We start from the raw sequence: 19,024 nt of genomic DNA on the forward strand, positions 1-19,024 counted from the left end.
AAGATCTCGACCACGAGGATGAGTTGTTGTTTTATGCGCATATCGTCCCCAGTATACCTGACCATGCCGTGCTCTCCCAGCCTCTGGATCCGTCCTGTACCTCTCTCCATGTCGCCTCTGCGGCTACATCGCAAGACACAGAAGACCATAGGAACGGTTCCAGCGATTCTTCTTTCGTCGTGAACCAGTCCCCCGCACTTGGTCGCTTCCGTTCCATGGTACCTAAGAAATGAATGAACCACCCTCTGAGACCATTGCCGACTTGCTCACAACACAATACTCCAAGCATACCGAGCCATGTTAACAGGTCCGATGATGCGTGATCTACGTGCTGTTCAAGTTGAGACTTGAGACGTCGTGCTAGTCGATGGTAAGGTGGTGCGTATGTAATAGGGAAGATCACTCCGATTGAGAATATCAGTAGAGCTGTTTGAATGAGATCGTTGATTGATGGAACAGCGTCCATGTCTTCTCCAATGATTGCCTCTTCGTCGGGGAGAGTAGCGAGAAGGCGTTGTTGTATCAGGTCTCTATGAGCTGTGAGGAGCGAAGTGTCTAGGCTCTTGAGTGTGCCACAGTGATAGCCCTCAATGACTGTGACCCATATCCTCATATCGTAGACGACCTCTTGCAGGGCCGTGCTCAGTCCACCTGCGACAAGTCTATCGATCTGTTCCGAAGACTCTTCAGCACAAGACCAAGACGCAAGGTCGGGTGCATAACCAAAGAATTGTCGTCTATCATGCGTTTCCTTGACCCTACCATACAACTTCGAAACAGGAAGATGTGGCCTGATTAGCTTTTGCGTAGCCCTCGTGAGATCCATGTAATTAAACGAAGCCTGGAATTCCGATGACTTGAGGTTATGTATTCCGCCTTTCAAATCAACAATCCTCATCAACGCTGTCGCATGAGCATCAATGTGGAGTCTCCTCCCATAAACATGTATCCACGCAAGTTCCTTTAACGGCGGATCAAACGCTCGTCTCACAATACCCTCGCCATCGTCGAGGGAGACTTCAGGACCTGTGACGCTTAGAATCGCATACAGCGTCTGCTCCGGGATCTCAGCCACAGGCCGTGATATGTCCTGCGAGATGTGTTTCAGAGCTTGATTGTAATGCATTAAGCTGTCTTTGTCGGTGACCTTTGTTTTCCTTCTGTAACTAAGACTCACAGCTGCCGACCATAGAAGGGCGTGGACCAGAGCTGGACCTTGGGACATGAGCGCGTTGTAGTCACGCGCGAATGAGGGGATGTGGAATGCCGCTGAGCCGACTTCGAAGCCTGGCCAGAAGGATTGGGTGCAGTAGTGTAGGAGCATCTTGGTGTGTTGGTCGACTACCTTGCCTGGTACAGTGCAGAGCAACATTGACTGGCATTCGGTCTTATCCCACCTACCACTCGTTATAACGGCTCCTGGAATCACGTCGTTCTTCTTTTTGTGCCGATGCATTGACCTGGCCAAGTAAGATCGCGCACTCGCATGACGAAGCTCTACCTCGCGGCGGTTGCTGGGGTTTGTTGTTGTGACGGGCAGAAAGTGGAACTCTCTTCCATTACTAGAGATGGAGCTTCGACCATGAAGCATTGTGAGTGATCCCGGCCTCGATGCTGTTCCTGCTTGGTGAACGTTGGTTACGTTTACTGGAGTGCTGAATGAGGAGATCGTCATAGAATGGAGTCTGTTTTTGGCTTAGGGCTGATTGACTTAGCTAAGTTGTTTGTACTAATACTACGTAGATACGCATACCTTAGCGTAGCGTGCTGATCAAAGTACTGAGCACTTGCCTACAAATCACGGACCATAAATCTCAAGAAACACTACACAGGCACACACGAATTGCTGTTTATTTCTTTATGGCTTCCAGTCCTTCACCTCGACCATCTATACAAATACTTCTCAATCCTGTCTATCCATTATGTAACATGTATAACATCCTTTTGTTGGTTCTCTGTTCCTAGGCTACAAGGAGATTGTCTTCTGAGCTTAAGGGTGCTAACCATAAAGGCAGGCTCAATGCTGTTCTGTATTCGCATAAGGTGAAGAAAACGCTCTCTTACTCGCTCTCTTCACGGTCGGTTGAACCCGGATGGGCTACATACAATTCTGGTGGATAGTCTCTCAAATCCACATAATCTGTGGCCTCATCCCCGTCACCTTCTTGGAATGCCTCCATCGGCACTATCCAGAAACCCTTAACGGAAGGCAGAACACTCCTCGGTTTTGTCAGACCAGAACGCCAGCCCGCGCGAAAAAGTCTGATACTCTGTTCAAAACTGCATTTGAACTGGTCAATCTCTACCAAGTCTAAGAAATTTTGCCACTCATTCTTAGCCTCCCTCAAGCCGTGACCAAGCAGGCCTAGCCTTGCCAGCTTGTCAATGCCACGAGGATCTATGGCAAAATGGTCAAGGGTCCTTGTTCCAAGATCAGTTGGAACTGAGTAGGGCTTCTCTAGTGAGTGTCGATCTGAAGATATTGTGGGATTGACATGGCCTTCGAGAATGACATGTCGCAGTCGGTATACAGCTGCTTTGGCAGCCTCCTTATCGATAGGGAACCAATTCAGACCGAATGTGCGTGGGAATGGCAGGACGACATTCAAGAGGCCCTTCCGGTCCCGGTCCCGGTTAAAGCAGTCCGTAGCAAATTCAACGAGAAAGTTGAACCTCTGCCACGAGATTTCCAAGATGTCTAACTCGGGACAAAGATAAAGCTTAGTGATGCCATCTTCTCCACACTCCCATGAGAACTGAATCCGGTAGAACATCTTTGCTATTTTTCGCGACTCTGGGCAAGTATAAAGAAGGGGGTGCATGATCAGCTTAGTGTCCTGTTCTTCGGTATCCCAGAATTTAATATCGTAGGATCGGCTAGAGTGTGCATCATCAGGAGGGTAGATGAGTCGAATCCTGATATAACGCTCGTATGACAGCGCTTTAAGCCAGATCATGTAACGGATATCGTATGACAGATCGGGAAACCGGGAAAACGCTCTGGTTTCAACAGGTAAGGTAAAGACCTTAGCAGAATCCTAGGCAGGCGACATTTTGATCCGGTGTGGAGTGTTTGAGGTTGGTGATAGAAAAATGGGTTTGTTGATGAAGACTGGATGAAGATAGGAAAGGATCGTCTATTATCCAAAGTCAGGCTCGACAGTCGACTTTATACCCAGAACCTTGCCTGTTTTTTCACATTTAGGTTAAGGTTATGGCTATGCGTCTTAGAATTACATTTTCTGCAACACAGCTGAGATATCTTGCAAACCCCAAGGTATATTAAATAGACCTTCTACGGTATCGAACTATATACAATAACAGACTTTCACTTCTTTGCACAAGTATAGCAAGATTTTCGTAGGGCACAATCTACCTTCTTTATAGCTCATACGTCCAGATCACATGGGCAGTATACACCCAGTCCCCCATCTGTTTAAATGTGGTTTTTTGAGTCTTCTGCTTTCGACGGTCAGTTTAGCTCCGGTGGGCTACACACAATTCTGGTGCATAGTCTCCCATATCCACATAACCATATTCCCCACCCTCTTCGCTCTCTTGAAAAGCTTCCAGTGGCCCCATCCAGAAACCATTCACGAACGGTGGAACATATTCTGGAGTAGGTACCGCCGGTTCTAGAGTAGATGCAAGTCTGTGGCCACGAAACCCATGAATCCACTCCAGACAATCTTCCCTTGTTTCTTTATCCGAATATCCACAATCCAAAGTCAGCATGAGGCTCTTTTCAAAATTGCACTGAGACTCGTTAATCTCTGCCGTATCTAGCATCCCTTGCCACCGACGCATGGTGTCACTTAAACCATAGCGATCATTTATCTGAACCCTTTCCAGGTTTCCGATGGCCCGGGGATCTGTGGGTAGGCGGTCAAAGGTTGATACGCCGCCAGAACAGGGGACAGAGTAGGGCATTTCTCGCCGGGCTGAATCTCCAGAAAGGGTGGCCACTGCTCCGCCTACGAAGATCAAACGCCGAAGTCGATATATGATCTCCCTGAAGTCTTCTGAATCAGCCTTTGGAAAATTGAAAATCAAGATTTCCATGGGTGATATAGCGAGATTTAAGAGACCCTTGCCGTTTGGGTCTTTTTTATACATATCCCAGGCGAAATCCACAAAATGCTCAAACCTCTCGACATGCACAATGTCGAATTCGGGGTAAAGATAAAGTTTACCAGGGGGGCCTTCATCTAAGTAGCTGCATCGGAACTGAATACGGTAGAATTGCTTCGCTATTTTCCGTGACTCTGAGCAAGTGAGTAAAATGGGGTTTACTCTCGGGTCATGCTCCAGTTCTCCTGACGTCAACAAGCAAATGTTGTACTTTTGGCTGTATGGTGCATAGTTGATATAACCGTTCTCATCAAGTCGGATCTTGATGAGACGCTCGCAAGATAAAGCTTGAAGCCATATCATGTGACGGAGGTCATACGGAAGATCGGGAAAGAGGGAAAAGGTTCTGGTTTCGGCGGGCAGGGTGAAGACCTCAGCAGGAGGTGCAGTCCATGGGACATACGTGTGCGACATTCTGATCCTGCGTGCAATGTTCGGGATCGTTGGTAGGTAGATGGATGTATTGATGGAGACGGTATGAAGACCGGGCAGTATGTCCAAGTTTAGGCAGGCTAGACAGTCATCTTTATACCACTTGATGCAGAGTTTTAAATCCCCCTTTTTCTTTTTCTTTTCTTTTTTGCTTTACCTTGTCCAGGTCAAGGTTATAGCTGTGCAGGTAAGATTTTTAGATTCTGCAAAGAACTAACAATGTTCTGTGGAGCTCGTGTATCAACTGATAGGCAATTGACTGCAAAGTTTGTTAAATAAACTTTCTACAGTATCGAGCTATAGATAATATAAGACTTTCACTTCTTTGCGCAAGAATAACAAGACTTTCACGATTTTCCTTCCTTGGAACGCATTGGATCATGTTACTAGTATTCAGAAACCAAAAGTCTCAAGAAACACCAGATGTTCACATACAAATCGCTGTTTACTTCGTTTATAGCTTCTGGTCCTTTGCCTTAACCTTTGAGATTAACATTTCTCAATCTTATCTATCTATTCTGTAGCAATCACGATATCGCTCGGAGTAGCAAGGCAAAAAAGGCACTACAAAGCCAATTCGCATTGGACCCTTTCATGGTGAATGGGAAACAGGGAGATCATCATCTGAGATTAAGGAGCCGACAATGTGAGGAACCGTAATGCCGGCCTGAATTCGTATCAAGTGACTGCAGCACCTTGCTTCTAGTCTCCTCAATGTCCTAATTTGAGTTTTGTTTCCAGGCGCAGTTCCTAAAGTATACAGACAAAACAACCTCTTGATGTCCTATTCAACCTTTTCTCCACCGCGGAGGCACCCATTCCGAAACAGGACCTTTGAAATCGCCAATCTCAAGCTGTAGGCATTCAATTATCTATCAGCCGCAGAACTTTTCCCTTTTTCTCATTTAAGTTAAAGTTATAGCTATGCAACTTAGATTCACACATCCTGCACTCCAACACAATGCACAAAATATCCAACATATAACTAAATATTATTCATCATTAAGGATAAATTTATTCTGAAATCTCAACGCTAATAATTAAATCTCTCTCCCTTGGTCGGATTTCTCACCAACCCAGCCCCTGCAAACCCAAGCCTCGTCACTCCATCACTCATCTCCCAAGCACCATACCTGACAGGTCCAATATCATGAACCGCATTAACAATCCCTCCAACATTATGATTAGGGTCCACGTTGCTCATAATATGCGACTCCTGCCCAACCGTCCCAAAAGCATTCGCAATCTCAAGTGGGTTGAGACTGACATCCCTGCCCAGCTCCCACCAGCCCCAGAAGGTGGGTAGCACGGAGAATATCCCGATTAGCGAAACCAGCACTGCTATCCACATCTTTTCGTAGTCTGTCACGTACACGAGTGTCGTCGTGCCGCTGTCGTATGTAACTTTTTGCTTGTCGGTTGTGTTGTATTGTGCGTATTGCAAACTTGCGCGGAAGCCGATATTGCGTGTGAGTTCGATGACATCGTCCATGGGATTTGACCAGGTGTCGTTGCAGCTGGGTACTGGGCCGTTCATGGTTAGGTATTGGGCTGCTGCCAGGCCGGAGGATGTTATGTCGTAGCCTGTTGCGCCGGTGAATGACATGTATGCTGCGGAAGAGAAGAGGTTTTCGACAATTATGCGGAAACCACTGAGAAGATTCCCTCCGCCAGGTGGAGCCAGACCTGCAGGCCTCATATATCTAGTATTTCGTTAGCCTTTTCCCAAGGCCGTTGGTAGGAGTCACTTACTTGCGCTCGATGAACTTGTCGTCCTTCCAGGTTCCCACAAGTTCAACCTTATCATCCTCTATCCGGACAGGAAACTCGGCAATACCACCATGCAAGTCGCAAGTCTGGATCTTGGTTTTACCAGCACACTCGTCTTGCTCTTTGTAAAGTGTCGTATAGCGCAGAAACGATCCATCAGGCATGGAGTAAACTTCGTACTCCCTGAACTCTGTGATGTTGACTTGGAAAAAGCTCGCTCCGTTCATGGCCTTCTGCAAAGCCGCCTCATCGGCGCCAGCGGTAAGATTGTACTCCCGTGCCGTCTCGGTGCAGTTGACCTGGAAGCCGAATCCTCGAATTTTGGTCGTGCAGTTGGTGCAGGTCGTGCCGAAGGCGGCCATTTCGTCGCGACGGCTGTAGCTGTGGGCGATGTCGCTGAAGTTCTTGGTCAACAGCGATGTTGCATAGTGAGACCGGCCTGTGATGATGCAGCCGTAATCCTCGGGTAGTTCTCGTGCTATATGGAAGTTCATTCTCCCTTGTTGTGTCTCGTAATAATTAGCCGTTGCAGAGGCTCGTTGCATTAATGGTCCTCGCATGACGGATAATGTCATTAAAATCGACGCTGTACTGTTGTGAGAACTCAAAGGCAATGCATCAGTGGGTGGTCGTCTTACCTATACCCAGAGTCTTGGACTTCCAAGTAAACAGGTTGATAGCAGCCTGTATTATGCCCGTCGAAGAGCCATACACAGCTTGTAATTGTTGTAACTAAACATCATTAGCATCAATGCCTCATACAAAAAGGTCCAATACTCACAGTGACTGGCTTCCCAGCAGTCCTCCAATATGAGATGGCCGCTCCCTCGGTAAAGGCAACAGCAAGAAAGGCACCCGATAACGCCGACGTCAAAGCCAACCAAACCGTAGGCTGCATGTTCTTATCCCAGTGATCAACAGGCACTCCATCACTGTACTTCAATATCAGAACCGCCGACATGGTTCCTATCAAAGCGAGCAACCACATGCTAAGCCCACGGTACGGGAACCGCGTCCAAAATCCGGGGAGCCATGGTTGACTCAATCTGGGGTACTGTGTCTGGAAAGGCGTGGGGAGATCCTCCAGGCGGTGCCATGATTTCCTATCGTCGGCGCCGCTGCCAATTTTTCCACCTATAAACGCCTCCTTCAAAGGCCAAGGTGATGCGACAGGGCTGGGAGTCTGCATCGTGGGAAGGAGAGGATGGCTTGGCACTTAAAAGAACCACGAGCCAAAGATGAATACGAGTAAAAGAATGGAAGAAGTGGATAGCGACAGTTGAAAGTCAACGACCTTCGGGTAAAAGACAGAATTGGAAATGCAAAATGGAGGTGAAGGGAAGAATTCTTTAGCTTCGTCTCAAGTCCCTAGTCAAAGAAAGAAACAAGTGCCGTTGTCGCATGAGGCGCTAGGACACGGGCCTCCTCTCTGACGAATCAAGGCTGACCATGTTGGTCGAAACTGGAGATCTCAATCACCAATACGAGGATTAGCGGCAGGGGATGACTTCATGGATCCGCTGTTTGTGGACCCGAGAAAAGGAATTGTTCCAACTGATTGTGATCTTCATTGATTCAAGGAACTTGGCATAATTTTCTAGAACGACTTAGTGAGATGAAGGGTCTGCTAGCTAGCTAACTAATCTGATGGCATCGCTCACCAATTGTGCTCTTGTTTCACATTATTCTCTAGTACCCAAATCATCTTGATACTGTTGTTAACTTTTGCCCCGGCATTGTCGTGTTGATGCTTTTCCCCCAGGTTACATTCCTGTGGATCAGTCACCCCTTGAATTAGCTCCCGGGCCTCATGCCGGTAATTATATCCGTCACTCCCCGGGCAGGCTATTCGCGTGACATGCAAACATCAGCCTTGACTCTCTCAATAGTGGACTGATTATTTAGTTGAGCTTTGACTTCGTCTGTGAGCCGAGGGGGGTTACCCCTAAAACGAGGGAAGGATAAGGCTGGCAGGACATGGTTCGGAAGAATTAATTGCGCAATCCTATTACTCCGTACAGAAGTAGAGCTAAAGAATATATACCACGTCCATCGTCCGCAGCTTTTCTGGGCATTACTTCTCGAGAAACTCGAGCAAAGCATCCTTAAGTCCATCTCGATCTTCATACATCATCCAATGTCCCGCATTGACCACCTTGTGTGTCCACCCAGCAGCGGCGAAAGGCTCCGTACCCATTCTCATGTTCTCCGGACGTGCAACGACATCCTCAGAACCACCGACAGTGAGCACAGGAACATGCAGAGTACGGTCCTCATTCGTCAAATTCTCTTCATCCTTGGCATTGACGCCGCGAAGAAGGGCCTTGTAGTAGTTCATTGACGTTTCTGTTGCATTTGGCTTGCTGAACTCTTTCATCCAGGCTGCTTTGTCTTCTTCAGACATATAGCTGGGAAGAGAAGTAATCGTGTTGTTGTTCAGCCATGCACGAGCTGCGCCTAGGGCACCGAGATTCTCCGTCCATTTGAGGTTCTCGGTGGGGAATACTAGATGGAAGAATGACTCGAGCTGCTGAGTGTTAGCACTAACGCTTCCGACTGATGAGGCGAGTCTACTTACATGTTGAGCAGCAAGACTTGCCCCATCGTGAGAATTGAAAAAGTAAAAGTATCCAAATGGCATGTTGCCAAATTCCTTGAGGCTTTTCGCATTGATGGTATCGATATCCAACAAAATCCCTGGCGGGCCATACCCAAGTGAGAGGAAGACAACCTTTTCAAAACGATCAGGATGCCAAACAACCGCCCGTGACACAATACTAACACCCCAATCATGGCCAACTCCGACAACCTTATCCAGGCCTTCGTTGTCGAGTATCTCTGTCAGATGCTTGCTCATATTCTTCAGATTGTAAGCTTCAATTTCGAGGGGCATGTCACTATCGCCATATCCGAGACAGTCGGGTGCTATGACACCGTAGCCTGCTGCGGAGAGATCTTCAATCTGGTACTTCCAGTCTCGACGAGTAGCGGGGTAGCCATGGATTAGAAGCACGGTTGATTTGTTTTCCTTTGCTGGGACGTAATCGTAGGTGTGTTTTCGTCCGTCAGACGTGGTGAGGCTCTTGGTTTGAAGATTAGCGGCCATGATGAATGTGCAAGTAGATAGTGATTTGAACGGCTATGCGATTGAAGGAAATGACCATGTTTCTGGTCATACTTATAGAGAAATTCACGTCAACATCAAGGTTAAGCAATGCGTTAAATCGTTCACCGGATGAATATGATGGCCAATGGTGTTTGTCATCAGATCCTGCTTATGCAGTGTTCTTGAAGCTGATTAGCTGGTGGTTATGGCCGGAATTTCCGACTCCAGGGTTGGAAAAGAACGTCATTCTTGTATGCAATCGTCAATCATATGTCTTGTTCTTTGTAAATTGAGAAGACTCAAGATCGTGTGTTATTACCAGTCTCAATCTGCATACAGGAAGCTTTCTTCTTAGCCGTTTCTTGTTAAAAATTATCACGTGTATCGCAGCGCAACTGCAGCGTTTTCAAGTACAACCATTTATTGTCAAGCGGTTATAAAAAAGCTTTGCCGCGAAGTGTCAACATCAACACGAAATTATTCTCGAAACGCGTTAAAGTCTCGAGAAAAACCATCTTATTTCTTTACTTGAACTATTTTCACCATGTATCTAGAGAAAGCATTTCGCTTCGCGTGAATTGTCCTGAAGCTGGAGTTACCCTACGGCCGTTATCTCACGACATCTTATCTTAGCATCGTATCTTATCTGTGTTGACGTCATTAGCACTTGAGCGTCGAGCACCCAACAACCAACCACTCTCACGCACTGCATTTAACATAAGCGAGCCACCCCAGACTCTCGGGATCAATCCCTTGCCATCATCACTGAAGAGCACGAAACTTCCCGTCGCTAGTCACCCCCCCGAACAAACCCATCCAATGACCTTCATCCGATAAGCCAAACCAAAGCCAAGATCGCCAAGTCTCTGGGCGTACTCTCCATTGGTTCAAGCGGTTACCGTTAATTAAGCCTCTTTCCTGGGCACCGTCATCCACCAGCACGAAAATCAAGGCACGCGAAGACTTGGCCTTCCTCTCAGCCACGTAATTTCTGCGCTGTTCTACTGTAATGTTCCAATTGATTGGGCAGTTGTAGGCGATGAGACCTACCACGTGAAATTGCTCTCATCGGGGAATTTAAGGTTGTTTTTAGTGTTGAGTTGTTCAAAACGCTTGGTATTCTTGGCATCACCAGATGCTGACGTACTATTGCTGGGCATGTTTCTAGTCAAGAATATGTAAATTTCTCTCATGCCCCTTTCCGGGCGCGAGTCTTTTTTTCTCTCCATCCACCGCCATCGAGTGTACTATCACGGACCTGCCCTGCAATGGCTCGTCACCACAATCGCAAATCCATCGTAGCAGACCATCCCATCCGCTCCTCTAAAAACGTCGAATACCTCACCGATGAAGAGATCAAAGAGTTTCTCGACGATCTCGACCACGATAACGATGGACACATAAACTACCACGAAGTCGAGCGGAAACTCGACCAAGAACATAAAGAACTTGTTCCCAAGCCGGGTGCTCACCATGTCATCCACACAGACCACGACAACGATGCGCGCCATGCCTTTTTGCGCAGAATGATGGGCGACTCTGGTGCCGACAAGATTCCCAGAGATGAGTTTGCTAAGATGGTCAAGGAGTGGAAGATTCCTTCCTTGAAGCAGGCCAAGAAGGAAGAGGAGGAGGACAAGAGCTACATCAAGAAACTGCCGGGTTGGAGACGAATTCGCTCTTACTGGGCTGTTCATGGACCTGAGATTGTGTTTCTTGGTGTTGTGGTTGGTATGCAGTTAGCTTTCGGGATATGGCAACTCGTCAAGTATCAGACCACGCCAAAATACCGCAATGGGTTCGGCTGGGGTGTTGTCATGGCCAAGACCTGCGCTGGAGCTCTATACCCGACGTTCTTCTTCTTGATCCTCAGTATGTCGCGATACTTTTCTACGTGGCTGCGCCGGTCGTACCACATTTCGCGTTTCTTCAACTGGGATCTCTCGCAGGAGTTTCACATTCGTATCTCTTGCGTCGCCATCCTGCTCGCGACTTTACATGCTATCGGACATTTGACGGGATCATTCCGTTCTGGAAGCAACCCTGCGAATGAGGATGCGGTGGCTGAAGTGCTTGGCGCTGATGCAGTTCCTCGTCCGTACATCGAGTATGTCCGGTCCTTGCCCGGTTTCACCGGCATTGCTGGCCTTGGTCTGTTCTGGATCCTGTCCCTCTTGAGTATCCCGCAGGTGCGAAAATGGAACTACGAAGTCTTTCAACTCGGACACCTGCTCATGTTCCCTATTATCGGTCTCATGATGGCGCATGGTACTGCAGGTTTGTTCCAGTGGCCGATGTTCGGATACTTCCTCGCTTTCCCTACACTTTTGGTCCTCGTGGAGCGCGTTGTCCGTGTTGGTCTTGGATTCCACCGCATCAAGGCCACCATGAAGGTTCTTGACAAGGAGACTGTCGAGATTACTGCCATCATTCCGAGTGAGCGTCTCTGGAAGTACAAGGCTGGACAGTACATCTTCCTTCAAGTCCCCAAGATCAGCTTCTTCCAATGGCACCCCTTCACTGTCTCTTTCTGCCGCGGCAACAAGATGATGCTGCACATCAAGACTGATGGTAACTGGACTGAGAAGCTTCGTGAGCTTGGTGGTGAATCTGGGGAGTCGGAGATCGAGGTCGGCATCAACGGTCCTTTTGGCGCTCCAGCCCAACGCTTCTACGACTTCAACCACTCCATCATTATCGGAGCTGGAATTGGTGTCACACCCTTCTCTGGTATCCTGGCCGATCTGCAGTACAACGACGATCTCGACCACGGCGGTCCAAACCATGAAGTCGAGCATAATCACCAAGACTCGCATACCCACCATGACTCCGAAGCAACTGCAGTCCCACCACCTAACCAGCGATCCAACTCGAACACCAGCGGCGAATCATCAAACACCGATAACGTTCCCGAATCACCAACTCGTCAAGGAAGCGTCGGCCCCGATCTCATCAACAAAGAGAAAGCACCCCATGCCGACCGAGCAGGTACCTTCGCAGATGACTACCGTCGCGTCGACTTCCACTGGATGGTTCGAGAGCGAAACTACCTCCTCTGGCTCTCCGATCTGCTCAACGACGTATCTATGAGCCAAGACTGGCATCGCGACCATGAAACCAATCCCCATCTTGACATCCGCATCAACACGCACGTAACCGCCAAGCAGAAGAAGATTTCGACACATGTATACCGCTGGCTTCTCGAGATGCACCGCACAGACGAACATCCCGCCTCCCCACTTACAGGCCTTCTCAACCCCACCAACTTTGGACGACCTGACTTTGATCAGATCCTGGATGAGCATTATGAAGAGATGCTCAAGTTCCGCGCTAGCAAGAGACCTAATAGGAGAGACAAGGAGGATGAGAACTTTGAAGAGGACGAGGAGCTCAAGGTTGGTGTGTTCTACTGTGGTGCGCCTGTCGTGGGAGAGATTCTGGCGGATAAGTGTCGGGAGCTTACACTCAGGGCATGGAAGGATGGAAGCAAATTGGAGTATCACTTTATGATTGAGGTATTTGGATAAGGATTGGGTCTTTGTTCTTGTGTATGAGTATACGACTTGGCATGAAATAGAACTTTTAATTTCATTTTAGCTATGACATTTATGATAATTGCTCAATCTCATCGTCTGACATGCTTCATTCCTTGGTAGTCAAACAGCCTTTGAAGAATGCTAATAGCTCATTTGCATCTGTCAATTCGACAATACGCGCGACATCTGCTGCTGTTAGCGATATGGACCAAGGCCGAACTGGGAAAGGGACGTACAAAGATCCGGTCTGACTACGATAATGGCACCTTGCTCAGGGTTCACGCCATACTTAGAAAAGGCTTCACCGCAGCCCAGCATGTACGGGCTCGTATCGTCAATAAAGACTCTATGAACATCTACCAGAACACGTTAATACTGCTGGACGACAAAGGAGTCGAAGAAAGAAGGAAGCTTACTCCGCAATGAATAAGGACCTGATTTTGGGAAGAAGACTTCTGGTAGTTGGTCGATCTCGATAGTCTTTCGATCCGCCTTGATAACGAGGGTGTTGAGAAAGACCTCGTCTGCGTTCTTACCGGCGGGCGTAAACGTCTTGACGAGGCCATCAAGTTCTGAGGCAACCTGAAGGAATTAGCGAAATGTCATTCATGTTCAGGTGTTTCGTACATACCTCAGGCAATCGCTCTTTGGTGCCATCTCCGGAGCAGAAGGTCAAGACATGCCAGCGCCCATCAGCAGGAAGAACACTGTTCAGCTGCATGGGCTTTGCATCTGAGAGTCTCACGACAGGCGCACTGGGAAACCTCATTCCCACAGTAAGTCCCGAAGCAATAGCCTCATCGCTACCAGTCACGCAGGTAAGAGCCGAGTGCTTGTACTGGGTAGCCATGCCAGCAGTATAACGCCCGGCCTCAACAAACTTGTCGCGAAAGTCCTGAGCTGTGATACCATTCTGCTTTCGATAGTCCGATGAGAATAACTTGCTCCATGAGCGGTCGAACTCAATCAGCTTCTCCGCCGTGTCTTGTCTCTCAAGAACGTACGTCTCTAGGACAGACGGCGGCGCTCGACCGCTGAGGACATGTGCCATCTTCCACCCGATATTGAAGCCATCTTGCAAACTGACATTCATGCCCTGCCCCGCCTTGGGCGAATGCGTATGGCATGCATCACCCGTAAGAAAAACACGATAGTCCTTTGTAAAATGATCCGCGAGTCGCTGCCCAATGACATAAGCAGACCACCATACCGTATGCGCAACATCGATCGTATAAGGTGCGAAGATCCTCTTGACCTTCTCAATGAGACTTTGTTCTGTTACATCTCGAGCTGTTGTGTTGGGTAGCTCGATGTAGAACCGCACAAGCTCATCGCCTTCGCGAGGGATGATCATGAGGTTTCCGTCATTTTTGCTGATTAGCATGGCCTTTTTGCGGATGTCGGGGAAGTTGGTGATTGGGTAGACGTCCATGACGCCCCAGACTGAGTCGGTTGAGTCGCCGACCATTTTGAAGCCTAGGGACTTGCGGACGGTGCTATGAGCGCCATCGCAGCCCTGGTAGACATGGCATTAGTATTGCATGGTGGCTTGAGAAATAAGAGACTTACTATTGCGTATTTGGCTCGGTAAGTATGTGACTTTCCGTTGTGACTAGCGATAACTTCAACAGGATACTCATCCCCACCATCCACAACCTTCACACTCTCAACATGCGAATCATACAAAACCCCACTCGTCCCATCTCCTCTCAACCGAATAATCTCCTTCAACATCAACTCATTAATTCTCGCCTGATTGAGAATAACATGCGGCATATGACTCAAACGCTCCTCAGTATCATACGCCAAGTCCTTCCTCTGAAGGACCCCATCACTCTCACTCGGCGACCAAAAGGCTACTTCCCTTACATGGTACGCTTCTTCCAAAAGAGGTACAGATATACCAAGATTCTCAAAGACCTCAACAGTGCGACATTGAACACCGTCTGCTTGGCCGATTGCGAGTGGTCCGCAGCGTCTTTCGAGGATGATGAAGTGGATTTTGAAGCGGGCTAGCCAGATTGCTGCTGTGAGGCCGGCGGAACCGCCGCCGCAGATTATGACTTGAACTTGTTCCGATTCCATTGCTTATATCTGTTTGATAAGATAGCGAATGTGGCTATGGAGTCTGGGGTGTTATATGTTGGTGATGGTGTTGGTTCCGGACCACTCGGAGGCGGCAAGTGTAAAGAGTGGGGTTTATCTCCGGGTTGCAGCGGCAACAGCTTCGGCAATCCACTTCCACGGAGGGGGAATAAGGTCGGAAACTAGTAACGGCAACTATTGCTGAGTCAAAGTTGATGTTGCTTTCAAAATTTCTACCACACGTATCACCTCGTAATCATGATGCTTTGGATTTCAAATTTTGTTGAAGAATACTTCATTTTCAGTATGCCGAACACACCTTATGAATGTTCTGAGATTTTATATATCACTTCTTTCAATGCATCCCGTGATCTCTCATCAACTTTGGCGTGCGGACTTTTAACTTGGGTTTGCACCGGGGCATCCTCCACCAGCCATCCTGACCATGAGTGTGTTGGTAGCCCTGGGCTGTGAGCAAGCTTAGTAATGATATAACGCAGGAACACCCTTACATCATGGGCTATTCCATCACCTTTTAAACCATACAGGAACGCCAGATCATCCTTCGTGAGATTCCTCCCAGTGATTAGTGAGTTCAAAATTAGCTCCGAGGCTTCAACTTGCTTCTCCTTCTTATGTTGATAGTCGGGACCGACGGTGTAACAACCGGCTTTATGTTGTAGTATCACGATGCGTAATGATGGTTTCGATCCGTTCGGAGGATCAAACATCTTCTCATCCAGTACTGCTGTTACTTTTGCAGATTGCGCTTCTACAGTAATCCGCCGGACAAAGCACAGGAAGAGCTGGTATACTGTTGCAAGGCTCCCGACAGAAAAACAGTCGTAGTATGAAAACTCAGAAGTATGAAAGTGCATGAAGCCTCGGGCTGCGGCGTCTTGAAACCGTATACTTAACAAGACCGGCTGGTCCCAGTATTCAGGACCAGGCAAAGAGAGCTTGATGAGATACAATGCTGATAGGACTGACTCTTCGACATCTTGATCGTGTTTATTATAGATGTCTGTATCGATTGAGCTGAGGAACCAAGAGCATACGAGACGTTGCATGTCTTCTCGAGATTCTCCCGTAGATGCCTTTATATGCATGTCTCCCCTGCATCCATCATTTTGCAGCACCAGTAGTCGAGTGAGAGCCTGTTTTGTCAATTTGGCCCGCTTTGACAAGCAGCTGTTACTGTCCACAAACCAAAGCCTAGTCGGCATGATGCCAATGAATACACCACGAAAGATGGCAGGCAATGCATTGAGAAACTCTTGTGTAGGAAGAGCGTCAAGAAGCTTTACCGTGCAGGACGAACAAGCTGCCTTGGCCATGGAAGCAAGGAATCCATTTCTGACTGCGTCCTCACGGAATATCGACCGTCCAGAACATCCCCACGAATTGCAGTCATGGAAAAGTCCCGCCATGTACCATTCGTAGGAGGTTCGAAGGAATAGATTATGGTAAGGTGCAGGAATCGTGCGCCTTGTGATTTCTTTTAGGACGAATTCCATGAAATTGCCAAGGTAACTGATGAGCGTATACCTGCGGCCATCGAGTACTTCGTCATAGAGTTGGATGCACGATTTCTGAAATCCAGGGGTGTACAAGCGATAGCATATCATACGTGCCCCTATCAACCGGGCTTTCGCCTCACCTTGGCGCCATTCACATGCGTCAAGAAGAGCAGATCCGCTGTCAGTATCTTGAAGGAAGTCGATGGCACATCGGTGGGTAAATCTATACTTCAACTCCTCATAGATTGTAAGAGAATCTTGGACTTGATGTGCCCGATCTGAGAAGGTTGACTCAACTTCCAGGAGACCGTGACAAACCACAGAGAGCTCCTTTCGTGTTTTGGAACATATGCTGCTGAGCTCCTCCTTGTCCCACGTACGATTGGGATCGAGCATAGACTCCAGATCATGCTCCTTTGAAGCCAATGTGAGCGTGAGGATTGAGAGATGCCCACCATCGTTAGCCAAGGCCAAGTTGAAGTACCGCGAGGCGGAAGCTCGGTAACCGAGTACATGGCCATCTTCACCAGATCGCCCCCACATATCCCGGACTAGGCCGAGTACATCCGTCGGCATGTGGTTGATCCGTTCAACAAGCCTTTCCATGCTGTTGTCGATGAAAAAGGCCCGGGTGACGCTGTCAACGACAAGTACCACCCACAGGAAGACACCACTAGCCGCTTCGACAATAAGGTAGAGGATCCGCTTCCGATCGCCCGGATTCGCAAAGTTCAAACTCTTGAGACGTGAATTGGCGAGCTTTTGAATATCATACTTGGTAAGCTCATGAACTCGCAATGTCTCGACACCTTCGAAGCTACAATTGAATACGTGCTCCTCCCGGCTAGAAAAACAAACTTTGACATCTTGTAGCTTCGATAGGCCTTCGAGTATATTTAGACTCCTGGGGCCCAGAGAGATATGGCTCTTAAACTCTTCGGACTCGTCCAGTCCGTCCATAAGGAGAAGGAAGCTATTTCCTGATTTGTCTAACATCCAGAGCAACGCGCTTCTCAACTCTTGCAGGTCCCAGTCGGCATAAGACCATTTATGTCGGATATCTGGCATAGTTTCCAATAGTTGCTGACCTAGCGCAACCTTATCCAGAAGGAGTTGATGGGTGAGAGATAAAAAAAGCCCCTTCAAGCTTCTCTCCAGAGTGCTGCCAGCCTTCCAAAAATAGTGACTTAAAATGCGGGTATCAGACCGCCAAGTGGCCAAATGTTCTTGCGTTTCTGAACTGGTGGCAATGAACTTCATAAGGGTACTCTTCCCAGAACCAGGCTTTCCACTGATCCAAAACATCTTGGACTCAGAGCCCAGCCATCTAGTGAATTCGGTTGAGTCATCTCTAAAGCTCTCTGCTGAGGCCGTACTGTCATGGCCGAACGTACTGCCTGTTCCCTCGTTTTTATGTCGGTCCGCACCAGGTGTCTCACGTTTTGCTTCGTCAACAAGATAGTCGCCCTGAAAGTGATCTCTGTAGTCACTCTGGCTCTCGTCATCACTGACATCCACACGAACACTGTCCTCCCCAGAACTGTAGCCCCACAACCTATTTTCAACCCAAGGCCCCTCGCTAGAGAATGTCCACCGAAACGTGTCAGGAAAATTTTCAATCACTTGGTTCTTTCGACTGTTCATCTCAGGATACCTCAAACTTGCCATGAGTTGATCGTATCTCTTGATCTCATCTTCCGTATTATGTCGACTTGTTATTTCCTGTTGAACTACAGAGGTTGACTCGGATATATGGGAGCGAAGCCTATTCTCAGTGGTAGACAGATGACTTCCCATGGCAGTCCGAGTCTTACCGTGTTGATCTGTAACGTGATCTTTTACCTCAACTGCTTTCTGAGAAACCAGCAGAGACATCTCGGTATGGCCTTCGGCGATCTTCTTGAGCATGGTCTGCTGGATGGTATTGAGATGTGTAAAGCACTCTTGGGTGAGTAGCGCTGCAGCATCCTCTTGGCCACAGACCTTTTGTATAAGACGAGTTTGGAAAAGCTGATGGTACCTTTCGAAATTCTTCTCCAGGTCTTCCAGCTCTTTGGCACGGAATAAAGTTTTGACGCCGCTTTTGGCAACCCTAAGTCTCCCACGGAGGCCTTTTCTTGAGTTCTCATCAACGTAGAGTTGCTGAAAGTAGGTCCTGATTTTCTCAAGACCATTGTGAGCTTCTTCCCCAATTGTGACAATCTCCTGCTGGTCAGACGTAAGAGGGCCAGATGCAGAGAGCTGCTTCCTCATCTCCTGGTAGCTTATCGATGCATCGGCAAGGTATGTCTCAAGCCTCGGATCGGCGGTTCCGTTCTCACGCACATGATTGTAGACTTCGAGAGCATCTTTGCCAAATGTCACTATCTGCATAGCGTTGCAAAGGATACCGATCCCAGCAAGCAACTCGACCCCAGACATCTTGATGAATGAAGAAGGTATCT

General features: G+C 48.1%; 8 protein-coding genes across 8 annotated transcripts; 1 reads left to right on the plus strand and 7 right to left on the minus strand.

The window, feature by feature from the left end:
- Positions 1 to 31: 31 nt before the first annotated feature.
- On the minus strand, positions 32 to 1,678 carry B0J16DRAFT_307604 (uncharacterized protein; the record flags this gene model as incomplete). The annotated part of the gene is made up of 1 exon (XM_046124837.1): positions 32 to 1,678. One exon carries the CDS (start codon positions 1,673 to 1,675, stop codon positions 32 to 34), a length of 1,644 nt encoding a protein of 547 aa, XP_045981750.1.
- A 382-nt stretch (positions 1,679 to 2,060) lies between these two features.
- B0J16DRAFT_322058 (uncharacterized protein) lies at positions 2,061 to 2,957 on the minus strand (the record flags this gene model as incomplete). Its single annotated transcript, XM_046125679.1, has 1 exon — positions 2,061 to 2,957. One exon carries the CDS (start codon positions 2,955 to 2,957, stop codon positions 2,061 to 2,063), a length of 897 nt encoding a protein of 298 aa, XP_045981751.1.
- Positions 2,958 to 3,477: 520 nt separating this feature from the next.
- B0J16DRAFT_322059 (uncharacterized protein) lies at positions 3,478 to 4,545 on the minus strand (the record flags this gene model as incomplete). Its single annotated transcript, XM_046125680.1, has 1 exon — positions 3,478 to 4,545. One exon carries the CDS (start codon positions 4,543 to 4,545, stop codon positions 3,478 to 3,480), a length of 1,068 nt encoding a protein of 355 aa, XP_045981752.1.
- A 992-nt stretch (positions 4,546 to 5,537) lies between these two features.
- On the minus strand, positions 5,538 to 7,649 carry B0J16DRAFT_163597 (uncharacterized protein). Its single transcript, XM_046122258.1, has 4 exons — positions 7,115 to 7,649; positions 6,972 to 7,065; positions 6,316 to 6,919; positions 5,538 to 6,266 (listed from the first exon to the last, which is right to left on the minus strand). Exons 1-4 carry the CDS (start codon positions 7,520 to 7,522, stop codon positions 5,597 to 5,599), a joined length of 1,776 nt encoding a protein of 591 aa, XP_045981753.1. The 5' UTR covers positions 7,523 to 7,649; the 3' UTR covers positions 5,538 to 5,596.
- A 601-nt stretch (positions 7,650 to 8,250) lies between these two features.
- On the minus strand, positions 8,251 to 9,519 carry B0J16DRAFT_416406 (Alpha/Beta hydrolase protein). Its single transcript, XM_046133581.1, has 2 exons — positions 8,912 to 9,519; positions 8,251 to 8,860 (listed from the first exon to the last, which is right to left on the minus strand). Exons 1-2 carry the CDS (start codon positions 9,437 to 9,439, stop codon positions 8,408 to 8,410), a joined length of 981 nt encoding a protein of 326 aa, XP_045981754.1. The 5' UTR covers positions 9,440 to 9,519; the 3' UTR covers positions 8,251 to 8,407.
- Positions 9,520 to 10,683: 1,164 nt separating this feature from the next.
- Positions 10,684 to 13,003, plus strand: B0J16DRAFT_373804 (FAD-binding domain-containing protein). Its single transcript, XM_046130551.1, has one exon. The coding sequence runs from the start codon at positions 10,708 to 10,710 to the stop codon at positions 12,964 to 12,966; it is 2,259 nt and encodes a 752-aa protein (XP_045981755.1). The 5' UTR covers positions 10,684 to 10,707; the 3' UTR covers positions 12,967 to 13,003.
- Positions 13,004 to 13,043: 40 nt separating this feature from the next.
- On the minus strand, positions 13,044 to 15,138 carry B0J16DRAFT_289892 (FAD binding domain-containing protein). Its single transcript, XM_046124224.1, has 5 exons — positions 14,545 to 15,138; positions 13,607 to 14,491; positions 13,392 to 13,557; positions 13,212 to 13,331; positions 13,044 to 13,161 (listed from the first exon to the last, which is right to left on the minus strand). The coding sequence occupies exons 1-5, from the start codon at positions 15,058 to 15,060 to the stop codon at positions 13,082 to 13,084; spliced, it is 1,767 nt and encodes a 588-aa protein (XP_045981756.1). The 5' UTR covers positions 15,061 to 15,138; the 3' UTR covers positions 13,044 to 13,081.
- A 321-nt stretch (positions 15,139 to 15,459) lies between these two features.
- B0J16DRAFT_416409 (uncharacterized protein) lies at positions 15,460 to 19,001 on the minus strand (the record flags this gene model as incomplete). The annotated part of the gene is made up of 2 exons (XM_046133582.1): positions 15,460 to 15,528; positions 15,573 to 19,001. 2 exons carry the CDS (start codon positions 18,999 to 19,001, stop codon positions 15,460 to 15,462), a joined length of 3,498 nt encoding a protein of 1,165 aa, XP_045981757.1.
- Between the last annotated feature and the right edge of the window lie 23 nt (positions 19,002 to 19,024).

The sequence above is a fragment of the Fusarium flagelliforme genome (assembly GCF_020744385.1).
Source record: "Fusarium flagelliforme strain FIESC 12 MPI-CAGE-AA-0113 chromosome Unknown B0J16scaffold_5, whole genome shotgun sequence".
Lineage (NCBI taxonomy): Eukaryota > Fungi > Ascomycota > Sordariomycetes > Hypocreales > Nectriaceae > Fusarium > Fusarium flagelliforme.

Coding starts and splice junctions, on each gene's coding strand:
- B0J16DRAFT_163597 (XM_046122258.1), bottom strand. CDS start 7,522: ATGCAGACTCCCAGCCCTGTCGCATCACCTTGGCCTTTGAAGGAGGCG. Junction 7,066..7,114: donor CTGCTGGGAAGCCAGTCACT/GTGAGTATTGGA, acceptor AATGATGTTTAG/TTACAACAATTACAAGCTGT. Junction 6,920..6,971: donor GTCCAAGACTCTGGGTATAG/GTAAGACGACCA, acceptor ACAACAGTACAG/CGTCGATTTTAATGACATTA.
- B0J16DRAFT_416406 (XM_046133581.1), bottom strand. CDS start 9,439: ATGGCCGCTAATCTTCAAACCAAGAGCCTCACCACGTCTGACGGACGA. Junction 8,861..8,911: donor CAAGTCTTGCTGCTCAACAT/GTAAGTAGACTC, acceptor AACACTCAGCAG/CTCGAGTCATTCTTCCATCT.
- B0J16DRAFT_373804 (XM_046130551.1), top strand. CDS start 10,708: ATGGCTCGTCACCACAATCGCAAATCCATCGTAGCAGACCATCCCATC.
- B0J16DRAFT_289892 (XM_046124224.1), bottom strand. CDS start 15,060: ATGGAATCGGAACAAGTTCAAGTCATAATCTGCGGCGGCGGTTCCGCC. Junction 14,492..14,544: donor ACCGAGCCAAATACGCAATA/GTAAGTCTCTTA, acceptor CATGTCTACCAG/GGCTGCGATGGCGCTCATAG. Junction 13,332..13,391: donor AGGTCCTTATTCATTGCGGA/GTAAGCTTCCTT, acceptor GTGTTCTGGTAG/ATGTTCATAGAGTCTTTATT.